This window comes from Drosophila gunungcola, unplaced genomic scaffold (assembly GCF_025200985.1).
Source record: "Drosophila gunungcola strain Sukarami unplaced genomic scaffold, Dgunungcola_SK_2 000001F, whole genome shotgun sequence".
NCBI classification, from domain to species: Eukaryota; Metazoa; Arthropoda; class Insecta; order Diptera; family Drosophilidae; genus Drosophila; species Drosophila gunungcola.
The window spans coordinates 2,560,967-2,580,054 of NW_026453197.1; the positions used below are offsets into that span (position 1 = coordinate 2,560,967).

General features: G+C 40.0%; 1 protein-coding gene across 1 annotated transcript; it reads right to left on the reverse strand.

The window, feature by feature from the left end:
• Positions 1-1,637: 1,637 nt before the first annotated feature.
• On the reverse strand, positions 1,638-9,418 carry LOC128263401 (phospholipid-transporting ATPase ABCA3). The gene is given in 11 exon segments (XM_052998432.1): positions 1,638-1,818; positions 1,872-2,621; positions 2,764-3,106; positions 3,348-3,671; positions 4,059-4,399; positions 4,826-5,278; positions 5,715-6,094; positions 6,242-7,533; positions 8,258-8,402; positions 8,477-8,731; positions 8,733-9,418. Coding segments are annotated over 11 exon segments (5,082 nt in total). The 5' UTR covers positions 9,351-9,418.
• Positions 9,419-19,088: the final 9,670 nt, after the last annotated feature.

Genomic DNA, 19,088 nt, shown 5'->3' on the forward strand with positions numbered 1-19,088 from the left:
TTAATCTATAACTTCGTAAAAATTAAAAAAAAATGTTCTAGTAAACCATTATAAAAATAGTTCTTTTAGTGTTCCTATTACATTACCTTAATACTACTCAAATTGTGTACCTTTTACCTTACCTAGGTACTTATTTTCTCAAATACCTTGTACCAAAAAAACTAGATCCAAAAAAAATAGTACCTTTCCCAACACTTCTAACAAATGACAATATGATAAAACATAAATAAAAGTTCCTAATCAATTTAGAGCAATACATTGATATCGATTAACCGCACTACAATAATCGACATTTGATTTACACTTGTTGTTGGCTTTTCTCGACTGATGATTTAGGCAAATGCACACCAATTACCGTTATTTTCAGACCACCCATTACCAATCAAATGTCAATTACCAGGGCAACCACACCCGCTGCTCGACCTCCTCCTCATCCCCTTCCCTTTCCCTTTCCGTTTCCGTTTTCGCCCACCCTGGTGCATGGCTAACAAGTTAATTTCACAATGTTTGCGGCTTGAGTGCGAACAAACAAATTGCGTGGCATTTCCGCCTCCCAGAGGGCTTCGAGTGGCGACAGCAAAGAGACCAACAAATCAATTTTCCATTCGTGGGTGGTAGTGGTGAGCAGTGCCCTAAACAACCGCCAATCAAAACACACAAACATACACGCAGCACTCGCATCCAAAATTGACTATTGATTGTGTGTAAATTATTATTACTAATACGACATGTGGTCAGCGGTCATAGCAGTTAATGAAGAGCGTACGAGCGAGGGAAGTTTTCATCGCAAGGTAATTAAGAAATGAAGTCAAGTTTAAAAGGTAGTCAACAGCAGGGCTCAAACCTCTGCGCAGTTGGATTACTCCGAAGCGGAGTGGTTCTTAGTTTTTTTTACCTTTTACCTCGTTAAGAGGTGTTTTTGTTTGGTTATAATATAGTCTACTTCTACTAAAATAATTGAATATACAGTACAATGTACAAAATATAAGGCAATATACCAAACGACATTTACTTGGCCAATTTCAATTAAATAATTTGTTAATTTGTATCAAGCTGTATAATACAGTATACCTATATTGGGGTGTTTTCAGTAATGCAATAGACGATTTTGCATTCGGAATGCTTAAGAAAAGCCATTTTTAACATATTTATCCTTATCACTGTGGACGACCGTACACGTAGTGACGATAATCACCGGAAAGTGTACGCAAGAAGACTACTAAATATAGCCGCAATATTAAAAATCAGCACAGAATAGTCTTATCTTTTTACGAGTTTGTGCATACTAAGACTTTTATACAAGCAATTATTTCAGGCGAATGGGGTGTAAAAGTGAAAACTAATCCGACCGCCCTAATCTAATTTTTTGCTTATAATACTACGTAAATATATTAATTTCGATGTAGTTACACAGGCTTACCAAAGCATTTTACTAAGTAAATTTTTGGCACAAACTCTACGATACCTAGGAGAATTGACAAATTAATGTAAACTCTCGTTTTAGTATTAAAAAGTAAATATGAAGGTACAGGAACTATTTCGATAACTCAAAAGACTCTTAATATATTTAAACACAATACTAAGAAAGAGTATGAAAAGGAGAATAAACACTTAATTACTTCATATAACTAAAGTATTCAAAGGTTTTCATGAAAATGGTCTATACCATAGATCTGGGAACCTGTGCGCATATTGCGCGTTATGAAATAGTCCTCGATGTTCATTTCGAAGGCATCTTTGCGCAGTGTAAAAAATATTTCCGAGAATGTGGTGGTGCCCAATGGCATGTGGAACACCATTGAGTCCTCCCTTTCGGCACTGAAAAATAAATCGATATCATGGATATTCGCACCATATAATGATACACTCACTGGAGCGTGGCCTCGGGGAACTTGATCCCCATAAAGGCGCTGAACTTTTTGTTCGGCGACATGGGGAAGTGGTTGATGAGGTTCCAGGTGGTCCGAGACATGCTGACATTGGGATTGACCTTGCGCTTGAACCGCACCTCCACCTGGTAGCCATCCCTGTAGCTCGCGTTTTGGGCATCTTCATCACCGATCATCCAGAGCTGGCCCTCCTTGAGGAGCGGTGTCCGCGTGCACAGTCGCTCGGAGTCCAGACTTGTCAGTGTGGTGAACAGAAAACTGGAGCCCATCGACTGCATGGTGGAGGTCATCATTAGCATGATTTGTTTGCCGGTGGGATCCAGGCCAGCTGGCACCCCGTCCACGCAGATGAGATCCGGGGATCCCATCACGGCGTAGGCAAAGTAAAATCGCCGGATCTGTCCTTTGGTGCACATGCGCACCGATCGATTCCAGCACTGCGCGAGTCCCAGCATCCGGAGCAGCGATTCCGACAGCTCGCGGGCCATCCGGTGCTTGTGTCCCTGGATCAAGCCGTGGATGTAGAGCAGCTCCCGGGGAGTGAACTCCGCCGGAAGGCTGTCCCTCTGCGGGCAATAGCCCACTATTCGGTAGCACTTTAGCCGGTTGCGATGCACCGAGTGGCCTTGGATCCAGATCTGTCCACTCTTTAGCTTCGCCTCGCTCACCAGCAGTCTCAGCAGCGTCGACTTGCCGGAGTTGTTCGATCCATAGATGCTAAGGCACTCGGACCTAAGTTTAAATTGTCTTAAATATTATTTGATCATGAGAAGCTGAAGAACTCGCGTTCTCTCAGGAATCAGCTTTTAAATAATAGTAGTGGTAGTTTGGTTTTTCTTTTCTTTTTTATTTGTAGCTGTCAATTAATACTCACCTTTCCACAGAGAAGTCCAGGTCCTTAAGCACTTTGTTACGGCGATATTTGCTGACAATACCAATCCCGACGGCTGCCATTTTACCGCTCTCCTGCTCCGTTAGATTATTGGCTCTGAATCTTTTGGCGGAGATTGCATAATCCAAGGTATTGGCAGTGGACAGGTTACCTTCGCGATTGGAATCCTCCGAACTGGCCGTCTTCGCAGAGCGACAGTATCCAAATCCCACGATCGAGTAAAACTCCTTGAAAAACAGTAGAACTCCCAGCACAATGTTAAGTACCGTCATCACAGTGAGCTCCCAATAGATACCCGATTCGGGAGTACTGTAGTCCGAACTAACTGCGAATTATTAACAAATTAGAGTACTATCTTTAGCCAGAGAGCAATCAAAAGAAAATATTTTAAGCTTTTGAAATAAATATAAAAACTTTTCATATTGGAAAACATTAAATTTAAAAACCAATTATGATTATGACAATGAAAATATTTTAAAATAAATTCAACTTTAAATTGCTTTAAATAGTTTTGAAATTTTTAAAAATATTTTATTTTGATTGCAGTTTATGGACTTAAACTCAACAGCAGCAATTGGGGGTGCTCTTGCACTTAAAGATCTCGATGGAGGTGAAGTTCACTATGGGATCCGTACAGATTAGCTTGTACTCGTAGATCACTAAAAGTTTGCATATTATCACGGCCACCGAATACATGGTCAAAACGCTCGGCTCGAGAGTCATATTTTCGAGACCAGTTCTATATAATTGTGAGAAGACGACGAGGCCTAGGCTGTTAATCCCGCAAAGCCACATAAATCCATAACACGGGTTGCGGAAAATGCTGGATATAAAGTAAGCGAGCAAGATCACCCAAATTCCAGCCAGCATTAAAGTGATCAATATGAAGACTGTGAATAATTGAAGATAAAAAAGAAGAAATTAATAAATATAGAGATTAATTTTATAATGTGACTTTTATAACACATGCTGGTCCCACAGATATTTACTAATAATAATAACACACACATACATTAATGTGATTAATATGAAGACTGTGAATAATTGAAGATAAAAAATAAGGATTAAATAAATATAGTGATTAGTTTTCTATTGTGATTCTTATACCACAAGCTGGTCCCACAGATATTTACACAGAAATATTTTGTAAACATGTGTAGACGCACTGAAACTTAATTACATTATCCAATATATTTTAAAGTTATTTTAAAACGAATTCCCACGGATATTTATATACCCATTTGAAATTTTCCTAAAAGCAAGGTAAGACAAATCACCGTATAGCATTACGTCGTGGTGGGGACTCTTGTAGATGGCCACCAAACCCACTACGCCCAGGCAGAAGAGGAGCAGGAAGAAGGCATCATATAGCGCAGTAAACACCCAGTAGCTGGAAAAACTTGCTCCGGCCAAAAATTGTTGCTTTTTCATGAAGCTGCCGCGCTCGCTGATCAGGAAAATAGCAAACGCCGGCCATATAAAGATCAGGACGAAGCATATGCTGAAGGCCAAGGAACCACCGAAATTGTTGTTGTTCGGTGGATAGGTGTTGATGTTCGTCTGGAATGGCAGCGGCTCCAGGGTCACATCGATGGTCGCCTCCACGTCAAATAAGTGTCTGCAATTTATATGTTAAGCCATTAAATGTTAGAGTCAATACATTTTTATGTGAGATTATACACTCTACACATCTACATATACACATCTATCAGAGTCTTTTCATTAATAAAATGAAGCGCAAGATGTGCCATAATGGATCTTCAGATCTGTCTGTGTATTTTTTTTTTAATTTTTCTGAAAAAAAAAAATTTCTTTATGTTTTTTAAAGTTTGTTTACCCAATCAAATGCATTAGAAAAAGCAGCTATTTCGTGTGTGTTACACTTTCAATTTTATTTTTAAGTATGGGAAAATTTAGTTTTAAATTTAAAAAAAATTAAACCTACAATTTTTCTTTACGTTGTTTTAGTTTATTTTAAGTATGTTTATATTTTTCTCTAGAACTGTACTCTGGTTGATCCTCGAATAGAATCAATAGAACCCACCTGGCCACCGCATTGTGGACGGCATTTAAGGCATAGGGCGCTGAGTGCAGGGGTATATTGTTGAACCAGGCAGTGACCGTGCCCTTGGCAAAGGTGGCCCCGAATATATAGCGAAAGTTGACGTTTCTGGTGAACTCGTTTTGGTGCAACAGGGCGTATTTGCTGCGCCGGTTCCTCGTCAACATCGTCACATGGGCATCGTACCAGTAGAGCAGTTCCGTGTAGAAGGCGTGCATGTCCTTGGCGTTGTCGTCGTCGGAGAAGAGCTCCGCGAAGGCATCGACGGTATGCAGCTGGCTGAGGTTGAAGGTCAGTGGCACCAGCTGATAGTTCTTGCCGTAGATGAAAACGCTGGAAAATGTGCACACCCCAGCCAGCGCAATGGCCAACAACTCGAATACCAAAACCATCCAATGCCGGAAGGCCGCGATCCATCGCTTGTAGAACATAGCCCTGGCATTAGATAATATATACACATTATAGCTAAACACAATATTTAACCGAAATCGATTCATCAATATCTTGTAACAATATATTTAAATAGATTAAACTGTACAAAATACTATCAACTACGATAAGCTTAGTTTAGCTGGCAAGCCGGCAGGTAATTCCATTTGTTTTTATCGCTATAGAAGTAATGTCTGCTTTTACTAGGATTGCAAAACATTTCAAACACAGTTAAAAAACAAATAAATGTTAATGGTGCTGTCGTCGTAAAACATCGTACAAATAATCAAGAGTTTAATAGTGTGGTCATAATACAATAGCAGAACAAATCTGTTCATACTTGTATATTAAATTATAGGAAAAAGCTAATTTAAGGACAGTATCAATAGATTATCGATAGTGCTGTAATATCGAAGAGTATGTATATAATATTTGACCAAACCTGAAATGTAACAGACCCAATCGCCAGCCCGTCGCACGACCCTTTTCCTTGGCCTCCGCCAGCGTAGCAAAATACTCTTCCAGCAGCACCTGGGTATTCTCCTGCGACTGATAGCCGCCCGCCTGGTCGTTGTCCTCGCATCCAAATCTCAGGAAGATCTCCTCCATCGATGTGTCCCGTATTCGAAAACTTAGCACCCCCAAGCGCTCCATTTCCTGCTCCAGATCGTCAATCAGCATCGGGAACTGATCCTCGTACTTGTTCTCCAGCACGAAAGTGACTTTGTACCCAAAGTCCCTCTCGACGCTCATGTTGGGCATATAGCTGTTCATCATCTCAAACAGTTCCTTAACATTACAATTCTTGGCCTTTACGCAGGTCTAAAAAAAAATAATCTAAGGATTTAATAACTAAAACTGATGTTGATTGATTCTTGGGCTGAAAGGAATGTATGCTGAAAACTGTTAAGCTTATGAACTTATTTAACTAACGTAAAAAAATTATTATCATTAGTATCAAGTCCTTACCAATCGATAGCCATGTCCGTACATATTTTTCAAAAAGGGTCTTGTGCCCGTGCACTTGAGTTCTCCATTCGACATAATGGCCATCCGATCGGCAATATTTTCGGCCAACGACGGCAAATTGGAGACTAGGATAATGGTGCGCTTCGACTTCTCCTCGTTGATCAGGTCCCAGACCAGCGACTGTGAGCGCTTGTCCAGGTCGGAGTGTATGTCGTCTATGAGGATTATGGGACTATTGCCCACGAAAGCACAACAGATGCTGACTAAGCACAGATCGCGTGCGGTGAGATTGCGGATTCGCTTTCCTTTCAAATTTTCCATTCGCAAGACGTTAAGAAAATAGTTTGCCTGTCCATCGATTTCGATTGAGTTATGCAAGCCCTTCACCCGGCAAATAAATCGCACATAATCAAGGACTGTGAAGCCGGTCAAGAGCATTTCGTGCCCAAATGCGATGCCCAGTTCCATGGAGGCTGCCTTCCTTTCGGTCTGTATGTTGAAGGTGGATATCATTACAGTGCCGCGACTGGGCTCTTCCAAGCCAGCTAGAATTTTGAGCAGTGTACTCTTGCCACAGCCATTGTGGCCCATCAGCACGGTGACCTCGTTCTCGTAGACATTCCACGAGAAAAGATTCAAGGCCGGACGATCTTTGGTCGCAAAGCGCTTGCAAAGCTTCTTGATCTTCAGCTTGAAGCGCCGATGGGAGGGTTCCACTTCGTAGATTTTGGTGGAATTAACTCCAATGGCCTGACCCTGATGCGTGAAGCTATCCGCCCGATCATGATACGGATCCTCGTGCACACTAGCCACTGGATTGGGTTTCTTCATTTTCTTACCGGACTGATTGATGCCGCGCCACGTGTCCACATACAGTCCAATGGCACAGTAAATAAGTGAGGTCAGCATGAAGATCCAGGTGCTCGAGGACACCGTCACGGGACTGCCATGGTAGTTCAGAATATAGCCAGAATCGGTCCAAGTAACGTTATATATCGATTCCCGTTCAATAAGACACTCGAAAGCCAGAGTTAGCACGACATTCGGCAGCACATACGACACATAGCGAAGGGGTAGAATAGTGCCACCCGGGGCATTCCACAGTATAAACGTGGGCACATAGGACACCACCCACATGATAGTTATCACCCGAACGGCGTTGAGAGCATTTCGGAAGAACGACGCAACCAATAACGCAAATGAAATTGAGGCGGAGCTGTAGCAGAATAGCACTAAAATCAATATGTACCAGGGTGTCTGAGTCAGCACCCCGTGCTCCTGGTCCCAGCGGAATCTGTGAAGAGAAGAAAGTTACCATAATAATCTATAATTGTTTAATTGGTAACTATAGAATCTCACATTCTAGAATTGGATGAAAGAATTTTGTAAGTTCCCGAGCTCTTACAGAACTAACCGTTATGATAAAATATAAAGAGAACTCAATAACTCAAAATGGTTCCTTTTAAACTGTTTAATACATATATTAAACACCAACAGCACTAGCATACAAATTTAAAGCCTAGTTGCATTGTTTGTTGAAAATACTCGTTCTATGCTCCATTCAAGTTATTCAAAAAATACTTTTGGTTATTTAATAACAACAATTCTTGAGTCAGTTTCAAAAAAAATTTTAAGGCCTTATTAGGACTTTTAAAACAGATTTGTTTGGTTGGGCCGGTCGTTACACTGAACAATGATTATTTATAATCGTACCCTAAGAAAACCGATTCAAATTAAGATTTAATACATAAATTCATACGTACAGCGGGAGGTACGCAAACCTATTATATGCCTTTTATTCTTAAAAAATAATTTTTAGTCTGTTATCGGTTGTAAAACATAAATTAAGTGCAACTCGCAGATGTAAACCAAAAAAACTGGGGTCTATCAGTCAAAAATACCTCATTTTCTCCGACAGAAAAACATTTAATATAGCAGAACATAAGCTGATGCCAATATATATTTGCCAAACTGCCCTAGATTGAGAGATTAGGATAAGCAAATTAAAGAAACCTACCTTTAAAAGCAATGCGACTAGTAGCGAGCTAAGCATCATGTACACCACTCCCTTGATATACCAGCAAACAAAGTGTATAAGATTGCTAATGTTCATGTTGATCAGAAACTGGCGAAGTTGCGTCTGCTTTTCATTTACCACTTGCTGGAAAAACAATTCAAAAGAAAAAATATGATTTAAAATGATTGAAAAGCAAGAGCTTTCGGTACTTGGCTTACCCAAACGAAAAGCTGGATGGGAAAAAGGAAGCCGATGATGACCATGAAGGACATGCCGTAGTCAAGATTGTACATGAGGGGATCCTGAGCGCGCCCGGTGACGGGGAAGCGTCTCAAAAGGATGGTGGGCGGGGATTTGTGGCTGGCCAAGTCCAGGAAGGCTTCGCTGACCGTTTTCTGGAGCCGAATGAAACCCTCGCGAACGTAGCCCACGAATCCGCCCTCGTACGGCTGATTGAGACGGATAAGCAGGAAAGGTGTGCGGATCGTCCTTGTACAGGGTCATCCAGTTGGCCATCAAAAAGTCACCGTCCAACAGCCTCAGCTCACTGGGTAAAATAATGGTGTAGTTGAGCACCGGCTGCATATGGCCATTCGGCCACTGGGACTCCTCCTTAAAGAGGCGTTCCTCCTTGAACGGATGCTCACTGAAGCAGAGGCCTGCAAATAGGTTTTGCTCGACCATCGCCCCGCGCAGCTTCTCGCAGTCTTCGAAACTCAACATGGACATCGGTTCGATTTCCGTCTGGACTCTTGTCATCATGGCTTTGAAAACATGATATCGTTCCGGGGCCCAGCCAATAACTAGATGCGGTGTGAACGGATTCCCCTTCACATTGAACCGATCGGCAAATTGTCGCGCCCTTTCCAACTTTTCAACCATTTCTGCCCAGCTGCGATCCAGATCGATCGGCTCGTACACCTTATCGGATCGGGGATCCACTGGCACAAGGAATCGCATCGACACCGCCACAAGGGTAAATAATGGGGGCAAAAGCACTATGAATAGTAGCTCGAAAGGACTGGCCAGCTGCAACTTTTGGTTCTTCCAGTTCATCAGTATAAACTTGCGTATATAGTCGCGCACCGTCATTGTTTCAGATTTCAGATATTGTTAGTTTTAGTTAGTTTTGCCTTTAATGCCCACAGGCTACTGTGATTCAATTTATCTTTCGAAAGTCTCAATTGAATTTATTAAGAAGTTTTAGTTGTTATAGGAGAAAATTGGTATGCCCTTTACTCGTAAAGTAAAAGGTAAGGTATAAAGTATATGTTATTCTTGATCAGTCTGATTTCAAATTGACATTGACTTTAATCATTTTAATTTTTTTTATTTTTTAAAACCCAAAAAGAGCCCATTTCGACAACGTTTTTATCAGCCCTCGGTTAACCACCCGATACCCAATTAAATAAATAACCCAAACACACGCGTGTTGACCAAATGTGCTTACATTTGCATAGTGGAGTGTGTGTGTGTTCAGCGGCAAGGGGCAGCCCAGAACGTTAATGCAATAATAAATTTTATTTATACCTACATGCATGCACACACACGCACCCTGCACTCATATATGGTACACACAAAAACTAATTACACGCCACAATGATTACATTTTACAGCGCCATCGAGCTTTTGTTGAGCAACTACAGCCACAACATCAACTATAACAACAACAGCAGGAGCCTGAAGTGTTAAACAACAAACACTCTCGCCCACACGAACGCATCTCCAGCTCCATGTTGAGTATTACGAAAAAGCTTCTATTGGAGTTTGGCCCATGGCAATTCTGAATTGTGGTAATAAAAACTTTCCCCTCAATGAATGACACCTTGGGGGCGATGCCAAAACTTTTAGTTTCAACGAAAATTATGTTAAAATTATAAAACAAACTAATGATATGTTCCATGACCCTCCCAAACAGAAAGTTTCTTGATACTCCATTTATATAAAAGATAAGATATGAGAGTTGATATAGTTCACAACCTTCTAACTGTGAAAATCTGAATTTATGCTTCATTATCATCTTACTTGAATGTCAAAATTGAAAGTTACCCGATACTTCTTTTATTTTTTGGACTCTTAACTGCTTTTAGTATTCATACATTTGGTTATTATACATATGCCATTTTTAAACACTATCTGTAACTTAAGTGTGGTATCGCACGGCTTTAGTTTTCCTGCTTCACATATTTGCTCTATTTTACCGTCATAACAATAGCAGGGTATCAACAAAGCTACAACCTTCTTGCTTCGCATACTTGCAGGAATCCAATTTGCCCTCGTTATGTTCGAGTACTGGATATGCATAACAAACCGCGGAAAGTGGTACGGTTGGCAGTGTAGTCTGCTTCTCAGCGCGCTTCTGCGGGCTGCGAGTCAACAGGCAGCGGTAAACACCAGAAACTGCAGCGGCGTTCAGCATGCGTTCCCATGCATATTTTAATCACCACAACAATATCATCAACGCAGCAGACAAGCCATTGAAAACGTTGGCAGAGAGCACCTCTTGCCGGCCAGAGTATATTGGACACAAGACCCATTTGGCCAGCATTGAATTGGCCAGGTAACTGACAGTCGACGGGTATTTATTATTACGATTGTGCTCGCTTTTACCCCCCTTGTGCTGAAATGAGATTTTTGTGCGCTACAAACATCTGGCAGTCGCTCACGAGGTTTTATTTTAATTACAACTGCAGGGCAAGACCCAAACAGAACGGAAAATAACCGAACGGAACCAAACCCTTGCGTATTGAAAGAGCTAAAAGAAGGTCAGAGGATGTTCGACGCTCTGCCAGACAGACCACCTCCACTCTTATTTTATTGAAATTCATTGAGGCATCTGACTGTTCATAAAAGCAACCCAAACACTGCAAATAATATGCGATCTTAAATTAAGAAATATTTAAGATTGAGTGCGATCGCTTGAATGATCATCAGCTTTACGGTACAATGTTAAGGTGATGGTATTTAAAAACATCTACTATTAGTTATATTATTTATTTTTGCATTATGATAAATTGTAGTAAACATTTGAACATTAACATAAAAGGTATGGACAAAACAAGTATTTCTGTTATCACAAATTAAAATTTTTTTTACCTTAATACAAATGTTTTGTGAAAGTTATTTTCTTAATATGAATGTGTTTGCTTTTCCCATCAGTTTGAGGAATCGTTTTGCCCAGCTTGGCAGTGTAGACATACCCATCAATGGTCATTGCGGCAAGACTTTTGTGGATGGCAAGAAAACGCCGCTTTTGAGTAATGTGCGAAAATTTTATTTTTAAATTAAAGTAAAATGGTTACCCCGGCAACCGCCACCCGCCACCCGTCCCCCGTTACCCGCCACCCTGACCATCACTGGCAGCAATTAAAAGCGACCCCGGATCCACTCAGGGACTCCGAATGCATTTGCATTGGTAATGTTAACGTTGTTTCGAGCCCTGGAGACGGAGTCGGACACGGAGCGGGACCAAAGCCGGAACGGACTACGTGGGCATGGCCGTAGTCAGAGCCAGACCATTGCGTTGCCAATTTAATTTCAATGGCTAAGAGAAACGATTGGTTTCGGCGTACATCCGTGAGAGAGTGGGTAAATGGGTGACTGGGTGGCGCAATGAAATATGGGCAAGACAAATTATTGGTTTTTCTCTGAGTGCGCTCAAAATGAGGCAAGCTGTTTAATTAAAACGAAGTGGAACGATGCGGATGACTGGTCAGCTGCTAATTGCGGTCAACTAAAATTGCGAACTGCGAATAAATACGTATCATTTAAGGATGATGTCTAAACTGAGTCAATTATTCATTATCCAGGCGAGATAAATGTTTAATATTAATTACATTTGCGCAGTCATGGAATATGTTTGATTGCAACACCAGTTTGGCCCCCCTTCGTTCATGGCACATGCCACTTGTTTACTCGTTTATTATGCAACACTTTCATCGCATTACACAAACAATCCCCACTTAACGCAGTTTAACATATTCGCATACACGATTATGCATTAATGATAATGCCAGCCGCAAATTGTTGAATGCTTTAACATTCGAATTTTAAAAAAATATAATATCCGGGGAAAGGGGTTAAAAGGCGTGGGATCGGGCACCGATGGGACCAGTAACTTTTTAATTTCCGATTCAATTGCCAGCCCTGTCAGGTTGTTATTCGTAACAAAACATCAATTTTCCAAAGGCAAACAGGAAATAAAATATGTCCTTTTCCATCCCAAACAACTAAAAATGCAAACCCACTCACTGAGATCCCATGTGCTTGGGAATCGAGTCTGCTTAGAAGCGAAATAAAATGAGAAAGAAAACATTTCACCAGCGGAGAAAGCTTGACAATTTGGATTAAGCGAGATTAGCGGGCATCGTGTTCGATCCCAGACTTAAGTGGCCATATCGCTGCCATCGAAATGCGAAAATGTTCCGTGTCCGGCAAAGGCTCGATGGCATCTAATAAATCTTGTTCTCGTATAACAATGGCTGCGATCCAGCGATGTGTGGCGTGAGGGTGTGGCATGCCAGCATGCAAGTGCCACTTTTTGCACCCACTTTTGCACCCATTGTTCTCCGCCCCTGCATCCAGTATCATAGCACCGCTCCACATTCACGGTCACATTCACTTTTATGATTATTTTTCATTATCAAAGCGAGCTCGGTTAATGCAACAACAATGCCTCCGGTGTCGTGCCACATGTGGACGAGTCCCTGTCCCTGTCCCCTGCTCCTTCATAAAATAGACAACAAATTGTTGAGCTTGTTTGTTGTACGATGTTCGGTGTGCTCTCTGCTGGGAATTTCAGTGCAAGTTTGGTTGGGAAAATTAATAAAAGGAAAATATTTAAGCATAGTCTATGAATGGCAGGCAGCGGGTGGCGGGTGGGGTCGGTTGTGTATGGACACATGGACACAGCCATGACATTGTCTGCGCAGCGATAACGTGTCGTATACGCAATGTTCGCCCACAAACATGCAACACACGGTCGAAAGCATTTTGGGAGGGAGTTGCCTGTGGGGATTTGTTTTAATTAGTCGGGGGATTAAGTGCGGCAAATTGAAAAGAGTTGTCTTTATGGCGCCGGTAATTGCTTGATCAACTATGCGTGACTATGCAGTTGATGGATATGCAAATGCCAAATAATTCATAACTTGATTAGCAGGCCGAGTTTGGGTCCCGAACTTAGGGGGAGAACTCATTGTTATGTAGGCATGTGTCTCATTTTGTCTTAGGTACGCTTGCACGTACGTAAATAAACGCTCCCATTTATGCACTGAAAACAATTATAAACATGACAGAAATACTTACATTTTAATGTTGCATAAGCTTTTGGGCAAAAGAAAAGGTGCATAAATATACAAGTTTAAAATTGTTTATTTAAAAGAATATTAAAAAAGTTAATACAAATTTATGCCTGAAGCGCATTTTTACCGTAAAAATTGTTCCCTTCCATTATCGGATTTTAATAATTAGTAACATTTTAAGGTAAAGCTAAGTGCTTTTGAGTGGTCACATTTTAAGTGTAGAGCTATTTTAATAGAGAATTATCTCTTTGGATACTTATATTTGAATATCTTATAAGCTCTGAAGCCAAACATATAACACATTAAATTCCAAAAATAAAATGTCTTTTGTAAAGATATACTTCAAATTGATTTTACCCAAAAATGTTATTTTCTTCCTTTTATTTGTCTAAGGATTATATCCTTACATTATTATAATAATAGCATTTAAATACTATATGCCTATTTTACAAGTAAAAAACATTAAAAAAATGCAGAACTTTAGTCTTAAATATTAGCTTTTTCACTGTGTAACTATGTTGGGTGTGTCCAACATCCGAGTATTCTCATCATATAGTTTATATTTATGGCCCACGTATCGGACACAAATGGATCCCAACTGTCCCAAGGCCAAGTATATTTGCTCTGTAGCAATTGTCTCCGATGGTTCCGGTTTCAGGACGGAATAACAATTTCATTCGGAACTGCGACCAATTGAACTCAAATGCGACTTATTGGCCTGCTGCCCCTATTTCCCACCCCTCGTGTGAGATTATTGAACCCGTGCACATGTCACGCTCATCAGGACAAATATTTAAATAAGCTCACATCTGTCGCCTCTGGCAAGAAATCGAGTTTGAACACTTCTGCTACATTGTAAGTACAAAGCGTTTCTTGGGTAATGTTGCCACCGGCAGTTTGCCAAAACTTTTTCCTTCCCCTCAAAAATACAAGTCCATTGAAAGTTTGCTTTTTGCTAGAAAGTCGTCTGTGATTATTTCCGGAAAAACTAGTAATCCATTGCTGGCCGACTTCCTTTAATGTTATTACAGTAGTGAAGCCTTGATTCGTATAGATCTTCTTTCATTCTGCCATAATTAGCGAACCCTTAAACTTTATGGGCTTTTAATTGAAATGCCAAAAGAGGAGGAGCGACGTGAAGTAAAACCTATGTATATATTCCGCTACACATTCATTAAAAAACTTTCAGGCCAAGAGCAACACGTTCCGAGTTCCGAAAGTTTTGCGATTGTCAAAAACTATAAGAAAAGGCAAGCCAACCGCAAAAAAGAAAGCCGCACAAAAAGTTCCTGTGGTCGTGGCTGTGACTCCGGCCCGGAAACTGCCTTTGCATTCATGTAGAAATAAACAAACTGAGGCAAAATAAAATGGAGTAAAATCAAAATAAGGCAGGGCAGCCGAATTAAACAGAAACTGGTTTCTATAAAAGTTTGACATTTGCTGCCAAAAGAAGGGGGTGGTGCGGAGATTGCAAATTAAAACAATGTCTGCAGTGGAGTTCCGGAGATCCGGCAGCAATTTGCGATGTCCGCGCTGGTTTTAAGTCTGGTAGGGGAATGGGAAAAACTAAAGAGAGGGGGTGGGTTCGTAGGGTCGACGGGTCACCGGCTCCAATCTACTTTTCTGCGATTCTCCGCTTCTGCAGTCGTTGCAGTAAATCTTTCATCAGTCCCGCCGCGCTTCATCCTTCAAGCCAGCCACTCCTCCGGGATTGCTCGGGATTCGCGATTCTTTCCACAGCTGGCAGTCCAATTTGTCCCAGTCCTTTGCTCCACAGCATTGCACTCGCATCCACACACTTGTCATGCTATTTATGAGTTTATTATTTTTTCGCTACTCTATTATTTAGCCACCACCCTTTGCTTCTTCGAGCTAAATCCTTTTCCTAGCGCTTAAAACTTTCTTTCATTGCAAGTGCTGCAATTTTTCACAACTTTTTGAACAGCATTTTTTCAACATTCCTCCGACTTCCCGGTCCCCATCCTTCCCCTCATGCGTTTATGGCCATGTTATTTATTTAGCGGCTTTATTTTTATACTCTCTGTGAGGGTATCTTAACATATGCATTGGCTTTGTGGATTTTACTGTCTAAAGTTTAAGTTGGCTTGAGCCTACATCTTAGATCGTAAGTCCAATAAAGCTTGTGTCTTAAGTCTTAAGACATAGTGTTTTAAACAAAAATCATGACTTTACTTTCGCAAATTTAATCCAAAGGTTTAAAGCAGGTGTAATAATTTAAAGTACTTGTGAAAGTAATATGACATTTAAAATATTTATTACCTTTTTATGAGTGAGACAGCAATGACAACTTAATAGGTTTTAAATAGTGGTAACAATTGGTTTCCTGCATCAATTGTGTGACACTTTAGGGCATTACATTGAATTGTTAAAATGCAATATATACCTAATTAATAAAACAATTTAAAGTGCATATGGAAGTTATAAACCGTTTAATATATTTATTACTTTTTTAATTGTGTGTGCCACTTAAGTGGGTGCCACTTATGTTTTAGGGTATCAAATTGAATTGTTAAACTTAATAATAAAACTCATAAATTAAATCAAGCTTTATTAATTTTTGGCTTTAGCTTTAAATTAAGCAATGTAGGTTCATAACTTTTACGTAATATTTAACGATTTTGACACAAAAACCATTAATCCAAAAATACTTGCAGCGCATTTGGTAGCCTCTGCTTTAAAAACTAGATTTTCACTTTTTTCTTCCGGAATTTTTTTTTTTTAATCTCCTTTTTTCACAGTTGCTTAAATTGTTTGTAATTTTTTGTCAGTGGCGGTTGTTTTTGTGTGTTTCTGTTTTATTATGACAGCAGACAACGACGAACTGCCTTGGAGTTGTGAACTGCTGGTGTTGCTTTTAGTCTTTTTGCTTGTGCTGGCACTTGTGTTGGCTAGATAAATAGTTTTTCGCCCCGTCTCAGCGGGTGGATTTTAATTATGGCCAAGCTGCAAGCCGCAAATGGAAAATGCCAAAAATGATGGGAAAATTGTTTCGAAATTGGTTGAGAAATGAGAAGAACTTTTGTTTCCATTGAAATTGGACAGATCAAGCATTTAACGACATGAGGATTATATTAGCTATGGTTTTCCCTTATGCCCTTGCAAAGGACAAATCCCTGAACGAAATGAATTTTTAATTGTGAATTGTAACCTTAGATTTCGATTTGTTTTTGTTGGTCCAATTTTAAGTGTTTCGGAAATGGTCCAGCAAATGCTGTTATCTTTTATGCATTCGGCATGCAATCGAAACATTGAAAAGCACACCGAGTACCAAAGAAATTCTCTAACTAAATTCAAGTTTGCAAGCACTCCAGGCCATCTGTCCCCCCAAAAATGTTCGAGAGGGGCAAAGTTTTCGCAATTTCTGAAGACGCCCAAAGACACTGGCAAGATTTGCTCTCTAGAATTTACCACTCATATGCATAAAACGTGCAGCAGACTGCAGCCAAGTGGCGGAGCACTTATTTCATTGACACGCAGACAAATGCCCAGGAGAGACAGTTCTTACAGACGCCAATTCTATTCGGACACCTCTCGTTTCCAAGTTTATATTTTTCACAAGTTTCTTTTTCACTTCGTCTCAGTTGATTTGCATACGTAGGAGTATACCCCAAAAGAACGAAAATAAACGATAAATGGTTTAAAAGGTTCCCACCCAATGCATACGAGCATTTTGATTCGGATTGTTCCGCAATTGGACAACATCTCTTCTCTTGTGGGGGATAGCAATTTTGAATTAATTTTGTTTTGATTCCCCTCCGCCCCTGTGATTTCGTAACTACCCCTCGGCCTTGTGCCACCACCAATGTTCATAATATTTTCCATATTTCATTGGAAAATTAAATTCCTGGCATATTTTTTGGCCCAGCAAGCATCCCATGGACCGCAACGGCAGCAGGAACACAAGGAACAGAAGGAGCAACCGCCGCAGCCTGGAGACCGAGACCCAAAATCGTACCCAAATAGTAAACAACAGCTGCCTCGGGTCTGCCGTCAGTTGTCCTCCTCGAAAACGGCATTTCCATCTCTGGGCTTTCACTTCCATTTTTGGCTTGACAAGCGTTTGTGTTATTGAACAATCTCCGGAAAAATCTCGAAATCTAAGAAGGCAGAAATGGCAAAATGACAAATAGAAAATTAATACAACAAAGCAATCTCGTTTTTTAACTTTTTGCACATGGAATTGCCAAATACTTTTCTGTGCAGCTTAGTACGGCCATAAACAAATATTTTGCGAAATATTTAATATTTTAATCAATTTAATTTAAAATTACATTTTTTATTAATGTTTGGCTCGAGAACTTTAAAGAATTAAAAGCACTTTATATTGCAGAAAACATTTTTATAAAGCCCTTAAAGATGTTTAATAGCAATATTTTGCAATGTTTTTATTGGCAACATTTTACCATTAGTAAAAATGAACATCGAGCTTAAAGTACTTACTTTTTTTGTGCAAGGATTTGTTACCATATCCATTTTTGAAAACTTTAAAAAACACCCTGCACTTAATGGCATCCTTTAACTTTAACCTCTATTTTTTTTAGATTATTGTTTATTTTAAAAATTTACAAAATTAAAAATTTTAATTCATCAATATGTTGAGAATATTCTGTACAAATTTTATGTCAATTTGTGTAATACCAACGGAATTCCAGCGTTTCGAACGACCGGCCGTTCTACCAGATCGTTCACGTATGAAAAACTTTAAGTCGATTTTCCCGAACACGATTTTTTGAAGTTCTTGAAAAACAAAACTTAAAATCTACCTAAATCTAAATCACGAAGTTTTTTTTTCTATTTTTAATATCAAATTTACTGCAATTTTTTAGCTAAAATCGCGTAATTCACTTCAAAATGCTCAAAAAAAAAGAAAACAAAAAAACAAGTGTTTGTGATTACCTCGCAAAAAACATCAGTTTAAAATGTATACAATTTTTTTTTGTATTATTTTTTTTTTTTGAAATTAAAAAAAAAAAAAGGTGTTGCCGCAAAAAACTATAAAAATAAATGTTTTTCGCCTTTAAAACCCTACCCTCCCCGTAAAATAGTTAAACATAACCGGTAGGATCGCGGAGTTGATAGCACACGATCTTCTGCCAGCAATCTATAACCTTTTGCCTGACTGCTTATCGCACATTTCCCAAACGCCACTTATCAGCGCTGTCTCTGCGCCGCACTCCTGCTATCTCAGCTCCTCTTGCAATCAATCAAAAACAATCGCATGGAGGGCATCTGGGACCCCGGTCCTCCGATAGATTGGCCTCTCTTCATGGTTTGGCTGTTGATTTTACTACAAAATAAATACGCACCGCACAGCGGGAGGACAGTGGCAGAGACACGGGTCGGTGGAATAAATAATATAAAGTCCAAGCTGATAAGCAAAACATCAGCGGGAGCAGCATCAACAGCGGTATAAAATCGAAATATTTTCAAAATAAAAAGGGGAATTCAGTTGAAGCCTAGAACGAATTGAATATACCCTTGGATTAATTGCAGAATTCTATAATATTAA